Source organism: Berghia stephanieae, chromosome 7, assembly GCF_034508935.2.
Source record: "Berghia stephanieae isolate SIO BIC M18660-M18661 chromosome 7, UCSD_Bste_1.3, whole genome shotgun sequence".
NCBI classification, from domain to species: Eukaryota; Metazoa; Mollusca; class Gastropoda; order Nudibranchia; family Aeolidiidae; genus Berghia; species Berghia stephanieae.
This window is the reverse complement of record NC_088366.1, coordinates 48,781,451-48,805,062: the sequence shown is the minus strand read 5'-3', so window position 1 is coordinate 48,805,062 and position 23,612 is coordinate 48,781,451. Positions and strand designations below refer to the sequence as shown.

The following is a 23,612-nucleotide window of genomic DNA, read 5'->3' as shown; positions in this document are numbered from 1 at the left end:
AGGGTCGGATCTCGGCTCTGCTGGACTCGTTGATGGACAGGTGATTCAAGGCACGCTGGATCAGGTATGGTAGAAATCCTTACAGCATTTTTAAAACAAATAAAAATTGTGATCTGTCGTATCCAAACGGTATTTAATTGCTTATTGTGGAGAATTAAAGTTTGTATTTATTCTATGTGCGACTATGTGGTCTAGTGATATGACACTTGGTTTCGTATCAGAAGTTCCTGGGTTTCGAGCCGTGCTCGGCGCATAATTGAGTCCTTGGAGAAGGCTCTTTACTCACATTCTCTCACTGTACTCAGGTGTAAAATGAGTACCTGTCCGTTAACAGCGTTGTCTCTGTCCGGAAAAAAAATAATGTAATATTGCCTAGCAGGCGTTATGTCCCATCCTAAGTGTTAAATGTTGCTGTTGGCCAGGGACCCCTTGTAAAGCGCTTTGACTTTGAGCATGTTTAGTGGATATTGCGCTATTTAAAAGCCCTTTTAAAATTTTTTTTTCAATTATAATTCTTAATCAGAGTTGCCTCCCTGAAATTTAAAAAATTCGTAGTTTCCAGGGGAAAAAGCTAGAAAAAGTCACTTAAAAAGCCTTAGAAATAAACAATTTGCCCTCAGCATGATCAAAAAATTGTCCAAAGTCCTGAATACAGGTTCTAAGGAACTAAACTTTCCTTCTCAACAAAATTTATCGAGTCAAAGAAGTGAATCCAGTTCTGTAGCTGGAACGAAAAATTCCTATTTCTACTAATTTTTCGTGGTATCAGGCAGGTCTTCTTAACTCACTCAACCCTAACACCGACTATATCCGTAATTTACCCAAGTTACTTTTACCCCTTGCCTATTTATTACATTTTTTTCTGAGACAAATTATAGACGTAGTATCAAAGCTAATGTTTTTAGTTTTTACATGGTAATGGTAGTTGAATAAAACTATCTGTGTACATGCTCATTTTTAATACATTTTGTCCAATTTTGAAAAGTAGCAAAAATCTCTAGGATTGAGTGAGTTAATACACTTTTCGGGTTCCAATTCATCCATCCATAATATCGTTTTGAAACTGGGGGTCATATTTAATTATTTAAAAACCAACCCCCACCCTCCCAAACCCCCCCCCCCCCCCCCCCGGAGCTTTTATATAGCGCAATGCCCATTGAACATGCTCAAATCGCTTTACCAAGGGTCCCTGACCAACAGAACACGTAACAAGAAGAAGGAAGTATTGATGTCTTTTAGGCAAGGGGGGGGGGGGGGGGTTGTTTAGAAACTATATTCAGGACTTTTGACCATTTTTGGATCATGCTGAGGGGAAATTGTTTATTTCTAAAGCTATTTAAAAGTAAATTTTTCTATTTGTTTCCCCTTGAAACTACTTGAGTTTTTTTTGTTTGTTCTTTTACTATTGGCATAAGAAGGGTTGTGAGCCCAAAAAGTTCTGTGTTTGGTATTTTGTTCTTTTCAAGGCTGTTATATTGTTTTGTTCTTTTTTTTTTTTTACAGTCCACAATTTCTATCAGCAAAATATTCGTTTTAATAGTTCAAGTGAAAATTTGTTTGTTTTTTTTTTTGGCAAAAATGAAAATAATGTGTTTTGCCATGCATGGCAGCCCTGCTTTTTAAAATTATTATTTTTGATTGCCCAACTTTGTATATTTATTAAGAGGACATTTTTATATTCCTTTAAATTTAGGGAGCCTCAGATATTTTACAACAAGCTCTTGAAAACAGCGGCCTTCCCAGCACAGTTGAGGATGACCACGACGGAGATGGAGGAAAGGAAAATGCTGGGTCGATCAATGACAACAACAGCAATTTGAATCACGGGAGCAGCAGTACAGCTACTGTCACTGGGACCACCACGGCGTACAGGGTGGGAACCATGTCGGTTCATGACTCCACCTCAGGCCTTTTCAAAAGACATTATGTTAGAAAGGTAGGTATGAAAAGAGCTTCGATGCTCTCCATCATTAGAGGTCTTTTTTTTTTTCAATTATTTATAATTTACTTTTTCTCTCTGAATTTTTATAATGAAGTCGCATCGATATTCAATTTGGTCAAAGTAATCGTTAAGATTAGTGTGGGATTTTAGCAATCACTTATCAAAATAATATAACAATTTTTCTTTGGATCGTGCAAAAATGAGTTAACTTACAATTTTCCAAATAGATTGGCAAGATAAACATAATATATAAAATTTATGTTCTATGAAAAAGATCACATGATTTTACCTTTTATTAAGTCAATGAGGGTTGTACAAAATTTGTCTTTAATGTCTTTTTATGTTAAACTCCTCAAATTATGACTGTAACTTTAACCAACTTTAAGCAAAGAATGACACTATATCAGTTGCTGTGAATTATGAAAGAGCAAGTGTAACATCTTTTCAGGCTCACTGAAGACTTTGTGTATTTTTCCCAAAATGGCAGGCCTACCCAGTAGAAAAATTGATTTTTTAAACTCAAACAATCTCTCTACAAAAGTACTTAATGTTCTTATTGATTAAACTAAGCTCATTCTTCAAAATTTGTGATGTACAAAATACATCTGAATAAGAAAACATATATATTGTGTCGTAACAAATGTGATGATTTTGCTGTAGGTGGTATGGAGAGGGTTAATTCTGTCATAGAAGACAATTGTTGTATGCCAATATGGACCTTTACTATATGCCAGGATGATATTGGCTTAGATATTTCACTTCTCCAAAATGTCTTTTAATCTTTATACAGGTGAATGGAATCCGATGGCACCAGTGCACGTATTGTTCTAAAGAATTTAAAAAGCCGAGTGATTTGGTGCGGCATATTCGAATCCACACACACGAGAAGCCATACAAGTGTACTCAATGCTTTAGGGCATTTGCCGTCAAGAGCACGCTGACTGCGCATATCAAAACACACACGGGAGTGAAGGATTTCCATTGCGAGGTCTGTGATAAGTTGTTCTCCACCCAAGGGAGTCTTAAAGTTCACCTGCGTCTTCATACAGGTATTTCAAATTTTGATTTTGAAAAAAACATAAATTTAAAAAATTTAATGATCAAGTATGCACACAGTGTATTTTTTATTTCTTGTAATCTTTACTTAATGGGCCAAAAACAAAAAGAACTTCTTTTGACTGTGAAGCACAAAAAGCTGTCATATTTTGGACATATGCGAAGACATGATAGTCTCGAAAAAAGGATAATGGAGGGAAGAATTGAAGGAAAGAGAGGCAGAGGAAGACAAAGGAAATCCTGGACAGATGGCATCAAGGAAGCTACAGGACGGCGCATGGCAGACTGTAACGAGGCTGCAATGGACCGTGAAGGATGGAAGGCCATGACATCCGACCTCTGGAAAGAGATGGAACCCGGGCTGAATCTTTACTTCATTTCTGTATTATTTTTGTAGCCCTTCATCAATAAGAGGGGGTGGTGATAGCTCAGTTGGTAGAGCTCTAGCTGCTTTACATGCAAAGAGACTGAGATCGATCCTGGGATAAGCCAAGCTTTTTTACTCTGTGATAAGACGTGTCCTATTTGAAGGGTAGCAAGTTTTGGTTATCGTCCGTTTCACGCTATAGAAACAGGAAAAAACTCCGGCTCCTTGGACCTAATGGTTCTAAAGGATAACTTGTTTTCATTTATCTGAAGAGGTAATTTGGAAATATGTTTAAAGTAAGTAGTGCTTAAAATGTGCATAAAATTTTAGATAATGAATTTATTAGTAAAAACTACTAAAATATGTTTTAGATACCACAGGGCTAATTGATAGTGAGTCGCAAACACTCAAATTGTTTGTTTTTTTCCTGGCTTTCCATGCTGTTTAATGTATCACCCCTTCCCATTCATCACCAGGTGCTAGACCCTTTGACTGTTCCCACTGTGATAAGAAATTCCGGACATCTGCTCACTGCAAGACCCACACCCAGTCCCATTTCAAAAACTCTGAGATCTCCCCTCGTCAAAGACGGCCCATCAAACGTCCCTCTCGACACGAGAGTCTGTTGCCAGATATACCCATGCAGGAACCCATCCTCATTACAGAAGCTGGTAACTTTGATAATGATGATTATGATAATACAACACTAACTACAATATTAATTATGACAATGAAGAGTTTGGTTATGATTGAAATGGTACTGATGTAGATAGCAACGAAGATAATGTTAATTATGATAAAAATATATATATATATAATGGTGAAAAGAGTAGTGATAATGACGGTTACAATGATGATAATGGGGATGATGATAGAAATGATTATGATGATGATGATGATAATGGTGACAGAAATGATTATAATGATGATGATGATGATGATGATGACAATAATAATAATAATTAATATATACTTTATTCATCCAAAAACTGGAAATTCGTTTACAGAAGTGGCATGCATAAAAATGTATAAACATAAAGTTGTGAATCTTTGGCGACAACGTATACATAAATATATGCAAATGCACAAACATGTAAAAATATACAACCAAGAATCAATAGCAACACTTTATATATTAATTGATAAATGGTGACTAATATAGGTTTTAGATCTCTCAAAAAAACTTTTGTTTTCCCTTTTCTCTTGATGTCCTTGTGGAACTACAGGATATATCCAGCAACCACCTAGAAATTCTGACTTTACAGAGAACGAATTAATTCATCCCGATCGTCCATTCAAGTGTCAGCACTGTCGAAGGGGATTCAAAAAGTCCAGTCATCTGAAGCAGCATGTCAGGTCACATACTGGTCAGTATTGAACAAAAATGAATATAACAGCTTAAACAAAATACCTAACACTGAACGTTTCGGGCTCAAAACCCTTCTTTAGCCAACAACATAAAAAAAATCCAATTACTAAGTTCAAGATAGACGACAGAGATATATATCTCTGGAATTTAGTAATGTATTTATGTCTTTATTGTTTTTTTTGTTGTTGGCTGAAGAAGGGTTTTGAGCCAGAAACGTTCTTTGTTAGGTATTTTGTTCTTTTTTGAAGCTGTTTATTACTTTTTACAGTCCACAGCTTTTAGCAGCCTAGTACCACTTTGACTGGTCAGTATTGGCGTTTTTGGACTTTGATCAATTTACGATTTCATGATTGGAAAGTTATAGCACTGTGCATGCTTAGAAAATAGAATCAAATGGGTGCATTTATTTGCACCACAAAACATTCACAAATCTGAATAAGTAATGAACAAAAATGAATATAACAGCCTCGATAAAGAACAAAATACCAAATACAGAATGTTTCAGGTTCAAAACCCTTTTTTCAGCCAATCACAAAAACAGTAAAAAACATTAAAACATCACTTAAAATCTAGACAGACTTCAGGAAAGTATTTGGCACGTCTTGTCGACGTGAAATGTAAATTAAATGACTTGAAATGTAAATTAAATGACTTGAAATTTAAATTAAATGACTTGAAATGTAAATTAAAATGAAATGACTCTTAAAGAATTGAATTTAACTCAATATTTTTACACATTTAATTTTCATCACATAGTTGCTTTTCTAGTTTTGTCTAATTCCATCTGGTGCTTTAATGAAACAACATTTTAAAGATTAGTATTTTAAAAACAACGTTTTGTTTAAATTTTGGAATTGTCAATCTATATGAAACCATCTGCTAGTTTCATAATGGTGATGAGTTGACAAAGTGTGACAAAGTAACAATGTTTTGCAAAGGTCTAAACGATTAAGTTAAATTACCCCTCGTTGATATTCAACAAAATAAGAGGAAGTCATCCAAGTTTATGGTTGCCCCACTCAAGAGTGGATGCACATTTGTACTCGTTCATACCATCGACATTAAGACAGTGGAATAGTCTCACATTTCCAATGAGAGAAAAATACTGTGGTCTGTGGAATCTTCAAAAATTGAAGTTACAGATTTAAAAGGAAAATCAAAAAGAAGCAGAAGAAGATGATGAAGAAGAAGAAGAAGAAGAAGAAGAAGAAGAAGAAGAAGAAGAAGAAGAAGAAGAAGAAGAAGAAGAAGAAGAAGAAGATGAAGATGAAGAAGAAGAAGAAGAGACGAAAATGTTTAATAAAAAGCCTATAAAGCCTTCATTTTGAAATTAAAGCTGTAAAACTGGTGCTGAAATAACCGAATAGTGCCGCAAGAGCTGTAAAACCTCTAAAAACAAACAACATAATAATGTCACAAGCGCTGTAAAACATTTAAAAATAAACAAAGGTAAAAACAAAAAAGAGAGAGATAGAAGGAAAAGAAAGATTTTCATAGAAGGAAAAGAAAGATTTTCATAGAAGGAAAAGAAAGATTTTCATAGAAGGAAAAGAAAGATTTTCATAGAAGGAAAAGAAAGATTTTCTTTCATATCACTTTTTTTTTCTTTGCAGGCGAGAAGCCCTTCAGATGCAACATATGCTTCCGTTCATTTGTGTCTAGTGGGGTGCTCAAGGCTCATTCCAGGACACATTCCGGTGAGAAGACTCATAAATGTTTGGTATGCGATGCCATGTTTACCACCAGTGGCAGTCTAAAGCGACACATGTCCATCCACAGTGAGTCGAGGCCTTTCATGTGTCCGTACTGCCAAAAGACGTTCAAGACTTCTGTCAACTGTAAAAAACATATGAAGACCCACAGGTAATTGCAAAGCGCTTTGAGCACGTTTTGTGGATATTGCGCTTTATAAAAGCTCTATTTTTTAATTAAAAAAAAATATGAAAGCGACAAATTAGGGGTGTAAGATAAAGATCTGAAAAAATGGGTAGGGAGGTCACTTGCTGTATCTTCTATCCCCTTACATCTGTTTTCCCAATTTACTTTCTGTCCTTGTCTTGGAATGAGATTATTTAGTTTTGTCCTGTCCCTGGCCAGAGTCCTTTGCTTGGAGGGAAACGTCAAATGTATAGTTGTAATTTTTGGAGGTGATATTTTGTCCCTTGGAAATCATCTCTCTGTTATGTATACTGTTACATTTTTTTTGTTTTGAATATAAATGTTTACATCCATCCAGCTTTTTCCATCAACAACACAATTTTAACAGATTTTTGTAAAAGAAGAATATAACAGGAGTATCTCTTTTATACATTTGTGTATCGTTCCATGATTTTTAAGAATTCTAGAAAGAGGCTACATATACGTAGTAAAAATGATAGGCCCTAGGACAGATCCCTGGGGTACCCCATACATGAAATAAAATTCATCAGAAAATTTGCCATTTATTTCAACAATTTGTGTTCTAAATCTCAGATACCATTTAAACCACTCTAGTGCAGTGCCCCTGATTCCAAAAGTAACGTTTAAACGGTGAAGTACAATGTCATGGTCTATGGTGTCGAAAGCAGAGGAGAGATCTAAAAGAGTTAACGAGCAGACATGTTTATTGTCAATGGAATTCAATATATCAGTATAGACTTTGACGATAGGTGTTTCTGTGCTAATATTTTTCAATAACTGTTCTATTTAATTTTTTAGTTTACTGATCTGGAGTCAAGGATTTTAAGTTTTTACAAACAAATTTGTTTTGTTTTGCAGACATGAATTAGCCCTGCAGCATTACCGTACCATCAAAGACACGGAGGGTGGTAATGCTGCTGATGTGGCAAACAGAAGAGTGGCTGCCGGAGAGGAAGATGGAGAGATAGTGGAGGAGGAGGAAGAAGATGGTTTGACAGGGCCTCAGACATTGGCTGACCTGGATGTGTTACAGGACCAGGAGATTGGACACACCACCACGGTCACTCAACCCGATTTACAGGTAATGTAAGAGGAGTTATATGTGCCACAGTGCGGTTATGTGGTCTTGTGGTATGACTCTCGCTTTTGGATCGGAAGGTCCTGGGTTCGAGCCTCGCTCGGTGCATAGTTGCGTCCTTGGAAAAGGCTCTTTACACACATTCTGTCACCGTACTCAGGCTGTTGACAGCGTTGTCTCTGTTGGTCATGGACGCTTTGTAAAGCGCTTTGAGCACATTTAATGGATTTTGTGCTATATAAAAGCTCAAGTTTTTTTTTTTTAGGCACATGTTGTTTATGACCAGTAATTCTAGTATAGATATTTGTTTTGAAAAGGTGCCTTGAGCTGTTTGTCTATGGAATAGGAGTGGTATGAATGATTTACATTATTATTATTATTATTATTATTATTATTATTATTATTATTATTATTATTATTATTATTATTATTATTAATAATAATATTATTACTATAATTCCTTGATGTTTTGTATGTTGATGCAGGTTGTGGATGTACACCAGTCTGACTTGATTGCTAGTGACAGTCTCAACATGGACTCAGGACTCCAGCAGGCCTTTAACCAAGGGGTAAACAACACACCTCATAGCATTTTACACACCTGCCAACTGTTATGAAAAATTCATAGAATTACGAAATTTTGGCTCCAATTTTTTTCAGAACTTTGTGAGCATCTCTCAAGTCATTAGAAAAAAAGATTGAAAATGAAAGTTGACGCCAGAGAAGGATAACTTTAAGGATTTTGAAGGGTTGTTTAATCCTCTTGGTGGTAAATTGTTGATTTTTAACTCACTCAACCCTAACACCGACTATATCCGTAGTTTACCCGGGTTACTTTTACCCATATTTGTTTATTACATTTTTATGAGACAAATTATAGGCGTAGTATCAAAGCTAATGTTTTTAGTTTTTACATGTTTATGGTAGTTGAATAAAACTATCAATGCATATGCTTATTTTTAATACATTTTTGCCAATTTTGAAAAGTAGCAACAATCTCTAGGATTGAGTGAGTTAATCCTCTTGGTGGCAAATTGTTGATTTTTAAGGCTTTACTATAGAGACTACAATTTTTATCTCCTTAAAGTTTTGACAAGTCAGAAGGTCTGATATTACAAGTCATGAGAGATCGACAATTTTATTTTAGTTTTGGTAACTTAACACACATGATGACATTCTAAAGCTAAGAACACTTGCACTGGACAGATATTTATGGAGGCAAATTACTAACTGGATAATAAAAACAGACTGACAAACCCAAAGTGACACACACATTCACGGCAAGTGTCCATAGAGACTGTGCAGCCATATTCATTCATTCATTTGGTAACTATGTACCGGCCATAAGGTGGGGTTGGAAAGGCCACCTGGGGTGAGATAAAGAACTGAACAACAAGTGTGTATGAAAGGTGCCAGACAAAACAAGAAAAAAAAAAGCATCCCAAAAAATCAGTCGACTTCAACTGGGAATCGAACCTCAGACCTTCTGAACGTCAGATGTTACCGACTTGACACGACCTGACATAGATATGCATCGTCTGCTATTAAAACCCATTTGCCACTTCAACATTTTTTTTGCGTCTCTATATTTTGTCCCAGGTATTATAATATCGTTTTTGCTTACTTGTTATTTCAGATGTTTGGTCACAACTTCACTTTGATAGGCCAGCAGCCATTCCTCCAGTTGACCACGACAGAGACCACTGGACAAGGAGGGCAGGATGAGGCAAGGAGGCAACAGGAATCTATACCACGGGTATGACCAGCCAGTAACAATGTGGACAATGATCAAATGCTGGCTGTGGTTCCCTATTTTCCATAGTGGCCAGGGAGGCTTTTACTGTAGATTCTATTCCCTGCATCTGTTTTCCAACATGCTTTCTATCTTTGTCTTGGAATGAGATTACTTGGTTTTGTCCAGACCCTGACCGGATACCCTAGCTGGGAGGGAAACAGTCAAATGTATAGTTAGAGTTTTGAGAGACGATATTTTTTGTGTTGTAAATCATCTCTCTGTTATGCACTGTATTTAATTTTTGTTTACATATTATATATTATTTGTAAACATGTGGGTGTGTTCCTCTTAGTAGGGAACTGTGCTTGTGTCTGGATGAGACTTTTAGGTGATCTCAAACCAAATACTTTGAAAGTGTGCTCTTGGAATCTACACCTCTTTCCTATTTGAACAAATTCCTCTTTGTCTTTCCTTTTCTTGCTTTAATTGGAATTCTAGAACTTTTTATTATCCCATTTACTTGCTTTTTACTGGTGCTGATATGACCTTTATGTGTTGCAAGCACCGTAAAACCCTTAAAAACAAACAAAAACAAACAACAGTGCTGGTTATATTGGAACAATTAGACAATTATGAACTGACAATCTTGCTATGATGGCTCATAGTAGTTTAGTAGTTAGTAGTCGTCCTTCAGAACCATTACGTTCGTGGAGCTAGAGTTTATTCCAGTTTCTATAGCATGAAACAGACAATAGCAATTGCTTGCTATCCTTTAGATGGACACTAGTCTATCGGAAAGTACTTTCCTACCAGATCTAACAGACCCAGCTATCTAATCACTGTTGGGTGGACAGGGAATCAGAAAAAGATCTCGACTGCACCCAGGTTCGATCATAGTCTCTGCGTGTGTGTGGTTTGTGCTCTACCAACTGAGGCTTTCAGGACCCCCAATGAAGGATAACGCAAAGACTATTTTTCTATTTGTCTGGTGATCTTCAGGACAAATAATGTTTTTTTTGGGGGTTTTTTTTTTCTCTTCCAGTGACGATAAAATAAACATATTTATGATAGATATTCTCACAAATGATTTCAGCATTACAAATAAGAGGGTTTTTTAAAGGCTATGGGGCTGAAAAGTCGATTTCGACATCTGGGCCATTAATCATGAATTATTCTCTTTGTCCTGACTGAAAAGACTGAACGTGTGTTCCTCCTGCAGCTTTTCCAAGGTCGGCAATTATTTATCCCTCAGAGGAGAACATACAAAATGAAAATTGAGCTTTTATATAGCGCAATATCCACTAAATGTGCTCAAAGTGCTTTACAGGGGTCCCTGGCCAACAGCAACATTTAACATTTAGGATGGGACAACGCCTGTTAGGCAATGTTACAATTTTTTTGGATAGAGACAATGCTGGTAACGGCCAGGTACTTATTTTACACCTGAGTACGGTGAGAGAAAGTGAGTAAAGAGCAATCTCCAAGTACACAACTATGTGCCGAGCGAGGCTCGAACCCAGGACCTTCCGATCCGAAAGCGTGTGTCATACCACTAGACCACATAGCCGCACCATGCTATAGTGCCGAAGAGTCAATTTCGACATCTGGGCCAACTAATCATGAATTTATCTCTTTGGCCCTGAAAAGACTGAAAGTGCGTTCCTCCTGCAGCTTTTCCAAGTTCGGCTCACAATTAGTTATCCCTCAGAAGAGAAAATGTGAACGATATTGATTTAATGTTCATCCTCAGGTTACTGTCCAGTTAGACGGCTCCAGTTTGAACAGTTCTGTGTCCCAATCCATCACAGGTCCCAACTCCACTCAGTTTACATATCAGGTAAAAATAATATTTAAAAAAAAACAAAAAAAACTAGAAAAACTTGACCCTTTATATAGCGCAATATCCACTAAACGTGCTCAGAGCGCTCTACAAGGGGACCCTGACCAACAGCAACACGTAACATGTAGGACAAGACATGACGCCTGTTAGGCGATATTACATTATTTTTTTTCCCCGACAGGGACAACGCTGTTAACGGCCAGGTACTCATTTTACACCCGAGTATGGTGAGAGTTTGTGAGTAAAAAGCCTTTTCCAAGGACTCAACTATGCGCAGAGCAAGGCTTGAACCCAGGACCTTCCGATCCGAAAGCGAGTGTCATATCACGAGACCACAAAGCTGCACAAATTTGTCTTGGGGATATTAGGGAAGAATAATGATAGTGAAGAATCCTCCCCTAACCTTAAGAACTTTTAAAGATATGAATTTGATCCCACGTTATCATAGTCATTAAAATTTCGTTGGAACTAAATTTTATTCTTTCAAAAAAATGTTTTTAATACCAAAGAAATACCAAAAAACTTACAATTTAATAGATAGTTAGATTTAAACATTAAACAAAATTTTTAAAAATTGAAATTCTTTTTTCTATGAAAGAATAGATATTTACGTTAACTGATAATGATGAATTATATCTTTGATATTCCACCACAGCCCCAGACCATTCAGGCAGCATCCCCAGTTGTTGATTTTACACAACAACAACAGCAGCAGCAGCAGCAGCAACAGCAAATACAGCAACAGTATCATGAAAATGGCAATGTTATGTAAGTTTCGTTTTTTACGTAGGAATTCCCTTATTTTGCAGATGAGGCTGTGCCGAAATAAATAAATAAAAATAAAAAATAAAATTCCCTTTATCCATCTCATCCCATAGGGGAAATTTGTCTCTAGGGTCTATTCCAATGGAAGACTGGAATAACCCAGGCGTCAGCCGCAGTGCAGCGCCGCAAATTGAACTAAGGTGAGGTGACTTGATCAAGGCCACTCAGTGCAGCGGCGGGTGATCAACTTGGTACTTTTTGGTGAGAAGCAAAGGCCTTACCTGCATTTATTAAAGGAGACTAAACAGTTTTTAGGAAAATAACTGAATATTAAATGCATTCCCTATTTAGGATATATAAAAAAATAATTGAGTTTTTATATAGTGCAATATCCACTAAACGTGCTCAAAGCGCTTTACAAAGGTACCTGACCAACAGCAACATATAACATAAAGAATGAGACTGTTAGGCAATAATGCAGTTTTACCGACAGAGACAACGCTGTTAACGCCCAGGTACTCATTTTACACCTGAGAAATGTGAGAGAATCTTAGGAAAGAGTCTTTTCCAAGGACTCAGCTATGTGCCGAGTGAGGCTAGAACCCAGGATCTTCCAATCTGAAAACGAGTGTCATACCACAAGAAGCTATCACTTGAATTGATATGTGTATAAACATCTGGCAAAAATCTGACCTTTAATGGACAAAGAGATAACCCTGTTGTTTTAATATTCACAAATAAATTTTAAACTGTTGTGAATTGATAAGCGCTTAACCCTCTCCTTACCACCTAAACAAAATCGTCACATTTGTTGTTACGACACAATATACATTTTTTTATTATTCAGATTTATTTTCTACATCACAATGAGCATAACGTTGTTTTGTAGAGAGATTGTTTGAATTTAAAACATCCATTTTTCTGTTGGACAAGCCTGCCATTTTTTGGAAAATACTGAAAATGGCCGGTAAGGAGAGAGTTAAACAATTTTTGTTTTTGTTTTCTTTTTTTATTTTACCAGCACCATACAAGAAGAGAGTCATGAGATGGGAGATGATAGCATGGCCGACCAAGGTGCACTGAGAAACAAAAGCAGTCTTCCCCCGGCATCTTCCAGCACAGCAATCTCAGCAGGCAGCAACAACATCATCATTAACAACAACAGCAACACGACAAACATCATCAACAATAATCACAGCACGGGCAGCAAGCGGGGTCTGAGGTGTCACGTGTGCAATAAGATATTCAAGCGGGCCAATCACCTGACGCAACATCTACGGATGCACCGAGGGGAGATCAGGTCGTTCCAATGCGCGCATTGTCCTGACACATTCATGTCAGCCGCGTTGTTAAAACGCCATTCTGTCACGCACACACTGCGTCTGTACGCCTGTGCTATGTGTCACCTACAGTTCCACACTGCCCTGCAGCTGAGAAAACATATCAAGGAGTGTAAAGGTAAAAAAAAAAATGGCCTTGTGTTGTTGTAACCTATAAATAGAATAAATAAAAATAAAATTAATTTCATAAAATTCCCTTTATTCATTCCCAAGGCGAAATTTGTCCTTAGAGTCTATTCCAATGGAAGACTGGAATAACCCAGGCATCATCCGCAGTGAAGTACTGCAAAGTGAGCTAAGGCGAGGTGACTTGCTCAAGGCCACACAGCGAGGCGGGTAGTCGAACTCGGTACTTTAAAAAAAAAAAAAAGCAAAGGCCACCATATCGTGGAACCGCCCACCCCATTGGCCATTACGGTTAATTATCAATATTTGTAGGGGCCATTTATAATCATATGCTTTGGGGGGTGGGTGGAATTACCCATAGGGAAGGACCAGTTATAATCATATGATTTGGGGGGTGGGTGGAATTACCCATAGGGAAGGACCATTTATAATCATATGATTTGGGGGGTGGGTGGAATTACCCATAGGGAAGGACCATTTATAATCATATGATTTGGGGGGTGGGTGGAATTACCCATAGGGAAGGACCATTTATAATCATACGCTTTGGGGGTGGGTGAAATTCCCCATAGGGCAAAGGAAATGCTTGACCTCCTGGTCTAGTGGATTCTTCAGCAGTCCATAACCTTTTGACCTCTTCTGTCATCTAAATTATTTGTCCTGTCCTTGGCTTTGTGTCTCAATAGATTGATGTACTCTTTTATTTGTTTGTTTTGTTTTTCTTAATTAATTATTTCTTTTTTTTTGGCATACTCCTTTACCATGTGGCTTAGAATATGTATGTATTAAAAAAAAAAAGAGTTTGGTATAGAGAAATTAGACTTGATAGAGGTTTATGCAGACCTGCCTAGTGCTGTGAAAAATTCATAGAAATACTAATTTTTGGCTCAAGCTACAGTACTGCATAGACGTTTTTGAATACGTAAATCTTGTTGAAAAGGAGAGTTTGGTTCCTTAGAAACTGTATTTAGGACTTTGGAGCATGTTTTGATTATGCTGAGGGCAAATAATTGATTTGAAATGCTATTTATTGTGACCTTTTCATGTTTTCCCGCTTGGAAACTACAAATTTTTGACATTTCATGTTGGCAGCTCTGGGTTTATGTTGATAATTACTGTCTGTATCTATCTCTTCCATTGTTTTCCAGCCCTGGACTTTACCAGTTCCAAACACGAAATTGTGGAGAACGGCAACGATGAGAATCTGGAACCCAGGCGAGTACGAAGGAGGTCCAACCCAGCGTCAGAGGCCACCGATGAACAAGTCAGCATCTCGGAGAGGATTCTCATGGAGTCTGCCTCAGAAAAGGATCGAATCAGCATGCCAAAGGTATTCATAAATGAACAGTAAGATGAGATGGAATAATAGGCCTTATCTGAAACAGGAGTTTCTGGGTGGGTTTTTCCGATCTTGACTTCCCATGGTGGGCAGGAGGTTATTTGCTGTATCTTCTATACATGTTTATCTGTTTTCCGAGCTGCTTTTTGCCTTTGTCTTGGAATGAGATTACTTGATTTGTACTTGATTTGTCCTGACAGTCTGGATGGGGTTCCTGACCTCCCATAGTGGGCCGGGAGGTACTTTCTGTGTCTTCTATCCCTCTATATCTGTTTTCCAACTTGCTTTCTGTCTTTGTCTTTGAATGAGATTACTTGGATTTGTCCTGGCCCTGGCTGGATACCCTGGATGAGAAAGAAACAGTAAAATGTCTACTTATTGTTTTGGGAGATGATATTTTTTTCCTTGTAAATCATCTCCCTGTTATGTATGCTGTTTTGAATTTATAATGTAAGCATTTGAGTGTATTTCTCTTAGTGGGGACCTGTGCTCGTGTCCGGATGAGACTTTTAGGTGATCTCAAACTAAGTATTTTGACAGTGTGCTCTTGGAATCTACACCAATTCCCTTTTTGTACCATTCCCCTTTGTCTTACCTTTTCTTGGGTGCTTCAATTGTAATTCTAGAAATTTTTACTATCCCATATTCTCCCTTTTTACTGGTGCTGATATGACCTAAATGTGTTCCAAGTGCTGTAAAACCCTTAAAAACAAAAACAAAAAACAAAGGTATTCAATATGACAGAAAGATGAAATGCTATGCCTTATCTGAAACAGGAGTTTCTGGGTGGGCTTTTCCGATCTTGACTTCCCAGGAGGTTATTTGGTGTGTCTTCTATACATGTTTATCTGTTTTCCGAGCTGCTTTTTGCCTTTGTCTTGGAATGAGATTACTTGATTTGTCCTGACCGTGACAGATTCCTTGGCTGAGAGGGAAACGAGTTCGAGCCTCGCTTGGCACATAGATGCGTCCTTGGAAAAGACTCTTTACTAAGATTCTCTCACCTTACTCAGGTGTAAAATGAGTACCTGGAATAGACTCTGAAAAACTGTTTTTGGAGATATTTATTTCCTTGTAAATCATCTCTCTGTCATGTATTGCTGATTTTTGTTAAATTTTACATATCATGTTTTGTAAGCATTTGAGTGGGATCTTGGCGGGATCCTGTGCTTGTGTCTGGATGAGACTTTTAAATGTTCTTTTAAAAAAAAGAAAACATATTGAGTGTTTATTCATGGAATCTATATTAATTTGTTCCCTATTTGAACCAGTCCCCTTTGTCTTACCTTTTCTCGGGTGCTTTAATTGTAAATATAGATTTATATTTTTTTCTCATCTTCTTACTTTGGCACTGAAATGACCTAAAAGTATCACAAGTCCGACCTTAAAACCCATAAAAACGAGGAATTCTTAAAAACAAATAAACAAACAGGAGTTTGAGGATGGCCATGTTTAACATTGAATTCTACAAATGATATCTGAATGTGAGTTAGCAGTTCCTGAGGTTATTTGTTATATCCTTTATTAGTTTAATTTCTCATTTTGCAGTAGAAAGTAACACACTGTGAGATTTTTGTTTTGAAAAATTTAATTTCAATATTGCCCAACAGGCATCGTGTCTCATCCTATATTATGACAATCTAATATATATATATATATATATATATATATATATATATATATATATATATATATATATATATATATATAAAACAGGTTTACTTGAAAAAGGCCAAAGGCCGAAACGTCGTTTGTTTTGTGTTGTTCCCTTATATATGCGTCACATTTACTCCCTTTATCTTTCTCTCCATCCTATATGTTAAATGTTTCTGTTGGCTAGGAATCCCTTGTAAAGCGCTTTGAGCACATTTCGTGGAAATTGCGCTATATTAATGCCCAAGTTTTTATTTATTTTTAAAAATTTAATTTTTCCTTTTTTTTCAGGTGTAAATAAAACAATCTCACAACTCTTACTTTGTCCCCCCCCCCCCAAATAAAAAATCAAGCAACTGTCATCATCCATTTCCTTTGTCGTATTTTCCTCCCACAGGATATCCAGAACCAGACCGTTCGGCGTGGCCGTTTTGCCAACATGTGTCCTCAATGTCCCAAGAGCTTCAAGAAGCCCAGTGACCTCCAAAGACACATACGAACCCATACGGGGGAGAAACCATTCGTATGTCAGACGTGCCTGAGGTCCTTCACCGTCAAGTCAACATTAGACTCTCACACGAAGACGCACGAAGCTCGTGAGTTCACGGCTCTCTATTTTACCTAAACTCAATTTATTGTATTTAATGTAGAAAAATATATAGTTAATGCCCTTCCGCCACAACATCATAAGATATCGTCGCCTAGGCATTCCATGAAGGACTATTATAGATAATTCATAAAACAAGATGTCTGATGTTAACAGGAATCACCCATGTTGTCCAAGTGAGCAAATTGGGTGTTAATAATCTTTGCTCAGGGAAAAAAAACGTAAGTGCCTGAAGCGGTTGAAAAGGGAGTTGTAATTATTAAATTTTTTTTTTTTTTTTGAATTACGAAATCTATTTATGAATTAATTTTGTTTTCTCGGTTTATTCAATTAGTGGAAAAAAGTTTCATCTGCCACGTGTGCAGCTCCATGTTCTCCACCAAAGGAAGCCTCAAGGTCCATATGAGATTGCACACGGGTGCCAAGCCTTTCAAGTGTACAATGTGCGATCAGCGATTCAGAACGTCTGGCCATCGGAAGTCCCACATGGCAACTCATTATAAAACAGGTCAGCTTTAACATTATAAAAACAAATTAAAAAAAAAAAAAATTCCCATTATTGATTAATCTAATAATGACCTGAGTTAGAGACGATCTTTTTTGGGATCGTGGATAGCTCATATGGTAGAGTCACGCTCTCACCGGCCAGGCGGAGTTGTCGTACCAGTAAGGTCGCGGGTTCAAACCCCCATCACCGCCGCAAACATTTTTTATTCTCTATTGTCTTCTAGCACTTTCCTACTCACTTCATCTCTTGTTGTTACCATTCTTTATCCCATAGGGGAAATTTGCCTTTAAGGTATATTCCATGGGAAGACTGAAAAAATCCAGGCTTCAGCCACAGTGCAGTGCCGCAAAGTGAGCGAGGGCGCGGTGACTTGCTATGTTACGTGTTGCTGTTGGTCAGAGATCCTTTGTAAAGCGCTTTGATCACATTTAGTGGATATTGCGCTTTATAAAAGCTCAAGTTTTTTTTTTTTTTTATCCTCGAAAACTATGTTCAATTATCAGGGTTGGAAGTCAAATTTTCTTTTTAACAAACCTCTTCTCCCCTTCCCCCCCCCCCCCCCCCCCCCCATTAATATGACCTTTTCAGTGGAATCAACTATCAAAAAGAAACCGCCCAAAGCACAGAACACTCCTCTACAGCAACAACAAGCCACGGTTGTGGCTGTGTCCCAAGACAATGCCATGCAGCCCCAGATGCTGATCTTGACGAATAGTGGCGCGCAGGGTGCTGGGCCACAGGTAAGTAGTGAAATGATTGGCTGTAGGTAGAGTTTTTGAAATATATCCAGCACCAGTTGATAAGGGATATTGAAATAATATCTAAAAAAAATTTGATGATGATGAAGATGGCGATGATATTAATGATGATGAAGATGGTAATGACATTAATGATGATGATGATGATGATGATGATGATACCAATTACTGATGAAAATAACAGTGATGATAATGATAATTGTGATGATATTATTAATGGTGATGAAGATTGTAATGACATAAATGATGATGATGATGATGATGATGATGATGATGATGATGATGATGATGGCCATGACAGATGATGATAATGATGATGATGATTACTGAAGAATACCATACCTTTTCTCTCACCCCTTTCATACATTTTTCACTACCACAGGTGTTGAGTATGGACCAGTCTTTAGCCAGCCAGGTGGTCGGCGCGACATCGGACCAGACTCTAGGCACTCACCAGGTCATCAACGTGGACTCCTCCATGTTACAGAATCAGGCCACGGCCGTCATGCCTGTCCAACTGGCCACGGCCGATGGATCGACGGTCGATGTCACGGCTGGCCTACCACAGGTTGGTGGGAAAAAAAATATATATGATTTAGATTTTTTCTGTTTTAGAAATAGCCACCTTTTAATATACATTCGGTTTTGTGGTCTATGGGAACGAACTGGCTGCCTGGATAAGGAATTGTATTTACAACTAAAGGTCCTATTGTTATTGTTATTATTATTATTATTATTATTATTATTATTATTATTATTATTATTATTATTATTATTATTATTATTATTATTATTATTATTATTATTATTATTATTATTATTATTATTATTATTATTATTATTATTATTATTATTTATTATTATTATTATTATTATTATTATTATTATTATTATTATTATTATTATTATTATTATTATTTATTATTATTATTATTATTATTATTATTTTATTATTATTATTTATTATTATTATTATTATTATTATTATTATTATTTATTATTAATTATTATTATTTTATTTTATTATTATTATTATTATTATTATTTATTATTATTATTATTATTATTATTATTATTATTATTTATTATTATTATTATTATTATTATTATTATTATTATTATTATTATTATTATTATTATTATTATTATATATTATTATTATTATTATTATTATTATTATTATTATTATTATTATTTATTATTATTATTATTATTATTATTATTAATTATTATATTATTATATTAATATTATTATATATATTAATATATATATATATATATATTATATATATATAATATAATATATATATATATATATATATATATATATATATATATATATATTATTTCCATGCATATGACGTCTGTATTTCAGGTCATACAAGGTCTGGATGGTTCTTTCCACCTAACCGGTTCCTTGGGCCAGCTGAGTCAGAACTTAACAGCAATCCTAGGGTTAGATTCCACCGTCTTACAACAGGCAGTGAGTATTGACGACTGTTCGTACAGTGTTAGAGGGTTTGTAAACACTTTAGTTAAGTTCCTGTTAACACTTTCTATTTGTACAGATTTACTATCAATATATGAAGCTGTGACAACAGAATGATAAAGTATCATTTGTGCGGCTGTGTGGTCTTGTGGTATGACACTCGCTTTCGGATCGGAAGGTCCTGGGTTCGAGCCTCGCTCGGCGCATAGTTGAGTCCTTGGAAAAGACTCTTTACTCACATTCTCTCACTGTACTCAGGTGTAAAATGAGTACCTGGCCATAAAAAGCGTTGTCTCTGTCCGAAAAAATTGTAATATGTCCCGTCCTACATGTTAAGTGTTGCTGTTGTCCAGTGGATATTGCGCTATATAAAAGCTCCCAAAAAAATATATTTCAATACAAAAGACGTCAATATTTATATATTTTGAAAAACTATGGAAGGAACTAGTTTTAATATTTTCTCTGTTTTTTTTTAACCTCCGCTCAATCCTAAAACCAGCTTTTTAAAAAAACTGTCCAAACTGCTGACACTGATAAGATATTATTGGCACAGATTTTTCCATTGAAAATAGAAAAATTGCCCGCAATGAATTGTAAATTTTCAAATTAGATTTATTTGATATAAATAAAATTAGACTCATCACAACATTAAAATTGCGTTGCTTGAATAGGCTCTCAAACCTGCGAATATTTGTCAAAAAATTTTTTAATACTCGGCTTTGCATGTAAAGGAATTTATTTAGAAATAATATCGTCTATCTGTTTTGGTCTCTTGATTTACAACACATGTACAATCGGTTTATATCTTGATTGTTTGCCAGTTTTTTTGTTTTTTTTTTGTTTTGCCAAAGAAAAAAAGAAAGTCAAATTGTATAAAAACCAATTTTAAAAGGACCAAATTTGTATAAAATTGCTGAAAAAAAAAAGTTGTTTTTAGATCTGCTATTTAAAATAAAATTTTTTAATGGTGCTACTAGGGGTTAAATGATTCTTCTATTGTACTATTATGAAATTTAGATAAGTGCTATGCCTAACCATTGCATGTTTTTTATTCCTTTTACTTTTCAGGTTCATATAGACGCCTCTCTCCTTCAACAACTGCAGCAAAACGGTTTTGTCACCATCAACTCCAATGCCCTCCAGCCCAACATCCAGACTACTGAAATGGCTCAGTCGACCTCTGACCTCTCCAACATTCAGTCATCTGCAGCAGGCAGCAATCCGTCAGAGACTGGCTTGATGAGTCATCATCAACAAGTTATACCTACAGGCGACGGTGAATAAAATTGATCATTTGTGAGACTGGCTGAGAAAACCCGGGAAGATGCGGCAAGCTTCGATTTGAGATATAAGCCCAAATCAAAGATAAAGTGCTGGGTGGGATTCCTGACCTCCCATAGTGGGCAGGGGGGTACATACTGTGTCTTCTATCCCCTTATAACTGTTTTCCAACATGCTTTCTGTCTTTGTCTTGGAATGAGATTACTTGGTTTTGTCCTGGCCCTGGCCGGAGTCCTAGCTAGGAGGGAAACAGTCAAATACATAGTTATTGTTTTGGGAGATGATGTTTTTTCCCTTGTAAATCATCTCTCTCTTATGTATTATTATATTTGTTATTTTCAATGTATAATGTAAGCATTTGAGTGTATTCCTCTTTGTTGGATTTTGTGCTTGTGTCCGGATGAGACTTATAGGTGATCTCAAACTAAATACATTGGTGGTATGCTCTTGGAATCTACATCTGATCCCTATTTGTTCCTAGTTCCCCTATGTCTTACTTTTTCTTGGGTGCTTTAATTGTAATTCTATAACTTTTTACTATCCCATTTTCTTCCTTTTTACTGGCGCTGATATAACCTGAATGTGTTGCAAGCGCCGTAAAACCCTTAAAAACAAACAAACAAACAAAGATAAAGTGTTTTCAATAGCAACAAATTTTATTACAGAAAGAAATTCATAACTAATAGACATAGAAAGAAAATTTAAAGTGATAAGGTCTACACCACTGCATACATAACTCAATTTATGAAATTATGAAATTTGCGCATCTTTCCGGGTTTTCTCAGCCAGCCACACATTTTTCATGCCTTTTCTATTTTAAAAAAAAATGCTGGTTACTTCATATGGGCTGTTTTGTTTAATACCAAATGACTTTAATATATTGTTTACGGTAGAGATTCACCTTGACTTTGGTCAGCATTAAATAAGTGGTGAAAGGTTTGCAAATAGACAACAGTGCTGGAGAAAAAGAAAAGAAAAAAGAATTTGAAGATAAACTCCAGAGCAGAAAAAAAAAAAAAAAAAATTAAAAGAAAAAAAAAAAGGAAACGAGCACAATCGGAATCAGAAAAAATAAATTACAAAAAGGCTCCAGTGAAAAAAGAAAATAGAAAAAAATAAATTTGGAAATAAGAACCAGTGCCAGATAAAAATCTTAAAAGATAAACACCATACACTGCCAGTCAGAAGAAAGAAAAATGCAAGAGAATACAAAAAATCCAGCTTTCTTTGATTGGATGTTCAACCTATTGCAAAAATTTGCTACCAAATTGGAGAGAAGTGTCTTTTGAACGAAAAAAAAAACAGAATTAGATTTGTTTACATGTATTCTCTAATATTTTGATTCCTGAGTGTTTTAAACTATAAAACCTTTAAAGAATTTTTCATAGGCATTTGTTTGAGTGACACAAACTTTTAGATTTTCTCATAGGCATTTGAGTGACACAAACTTTTAGATGTTCTCATACATTTGAGTGACGCAAACTTTTAGATTTTCTCATAGGCATTTGAGTGACACAAACTTTTAGATGTTCTCATATATTTGAGTGACACAAACTTTTAGATTTTCTCATAGGCATTTGAGTGACACAAACTTTTAGATGTTCTCATACATTTGAGTGACACAAACTTTTAGATTTTCTCATAGGCATTTGAGTGACACAAACTTTTAGATGTTCTCATACGCATTTGAGTGACACAAACTTTTAGATTTTCTCATTGGCATTTGAGCGACACAAACTTTTAGATTTTCTCAGAGGCATTTTATTAACAGACACTTTGAAAACATTTCCTTTTTTTGTAGGTGGTCCAAATGGAGAAGGTCTGATTGGCCAGCCCATCCCAGCCTCTGAAGCCTTGATAAGTCAGATGAGAAACCAACAAGCCTTATTCGTCCAATCCCTCAACGCTGGCACCTCCCAGAATGCCCACGAGACTGTTGTCGTGCCAAAGATTGAAGTTACACAACAATCTGCCCCTGTAAGTTTTGTCTCTTTAATATTTGATAGTGCCGATGGTTTTTACGCAGATCTGCGAAAATCTGCGATTTTGGAAACAGGGAATTTCCTCCTTTTCAGTCTCTTGCTATTTTATACTTTTATGCTAATTTTTGCGAAATTATCATTCCCTTGTCATTCCATCGAATCTTTCTATAAACGGCTATGTGGTCTTGTGGTATGACACTCGCTTTTGGATCGGAAGGTCCTGGATTCGAGCCTTGCTCGCCACATAGTTCAGTCCTTGGAAAATGCTCTCTGCTAACATTCTCTCACTTTTCTCAGGTGTAAAATGAGTACCTGGCCGTTAATAGTGTTGTCTCTGTCGGGGAAAAAATTGCAATATTGTCTAACAGGCGTCACATCCCGTTCTACATGTTAAATGTTGCTGTTGGCCAGGGACCCCTTTTGAAGCACTTTGAGCACGTTTGTGGATATTGCGTTATATAAAAGCTCAAGTTTATTT

The 23,612-nt window shown here is 36.1% G+C and overlaps 1 protein-coding gene across 1 annotated transcript in view; it reads left to right on the top strand.

Annotated features, from left to right (window-relative positions):
• LOC144977418 (zinc finger protein 236-like) overlaps positions 1-23,612 on the top strand; it is a 49,285-nt gene that overhangs the window by 15,196 nt on the left and 10,477 nt on the right. The window contains exons 10-29 of the mRNA XM_078922608.1: positions 1-64; positions 1,694-1,936; positions 2,733-2,991; positions 3,842-4,036; positions 4,592-4,732; positions 6,348-6,597; positions 7,492-7,714; positions 8,197-8,280; positions 9,348-9,467; positions 11,197-11,283; positions 11,942-12,054; positions 13,073-13,509; positions 14,666-14,847; positions 16,907-17,105; positions 17,451-17,624; positions 18,213-18,364; positions 18,765-18,950; positions 19,758-19,865; positions 20,940-21,147; positions 22,954-23,129. The exon at positions 1-64 is cut by the window's left edge and continues 131 nt beyond it. Of these exons, the coding sequence (XP_078778734.1) occupies positions 1-64; positions 1,694-1,936; positions 2,733-2,991; positions 3,842-4,036; positions 4,592-4,732; positions 6,348-6,597; positions 7,492-7,714; positions 8,197-8,280; positions 9,348-9,467; positions 11,197-11,283; positions 11,942-12,054; positions 13,073-13,509; positions 14,666-14,847; positions 16,907-17,105; positions 17,451-17,624; positions 18,213-18,364; positions 18,765-18,950; positions 19,758-19,865; positions 20,940-21,147; positions 22,954-23,129 (3,601 nt within the window). The remainder of the gene's footprint in view (positions 65-1,693; positions 1,937-2,732; positions 2,992-3,841; positions 4,037-4,591; positions 4,733-6,347; positions 6,598-7,491; positions 7,715-8,196; positions 8,281-9,347; positions 9,468-11,196; positions 11,284-11,941; positions 12,055-13,072; positions 13,510-14,665; positions 14,848-16,906; positions 17,106-17,450; positions 17,625-18,212; positions 18,365-18,764; positions 18,951-19,757; positions 19,866-20,939; positions 21,148-22,953; positions 23,130-23,612) is intronic.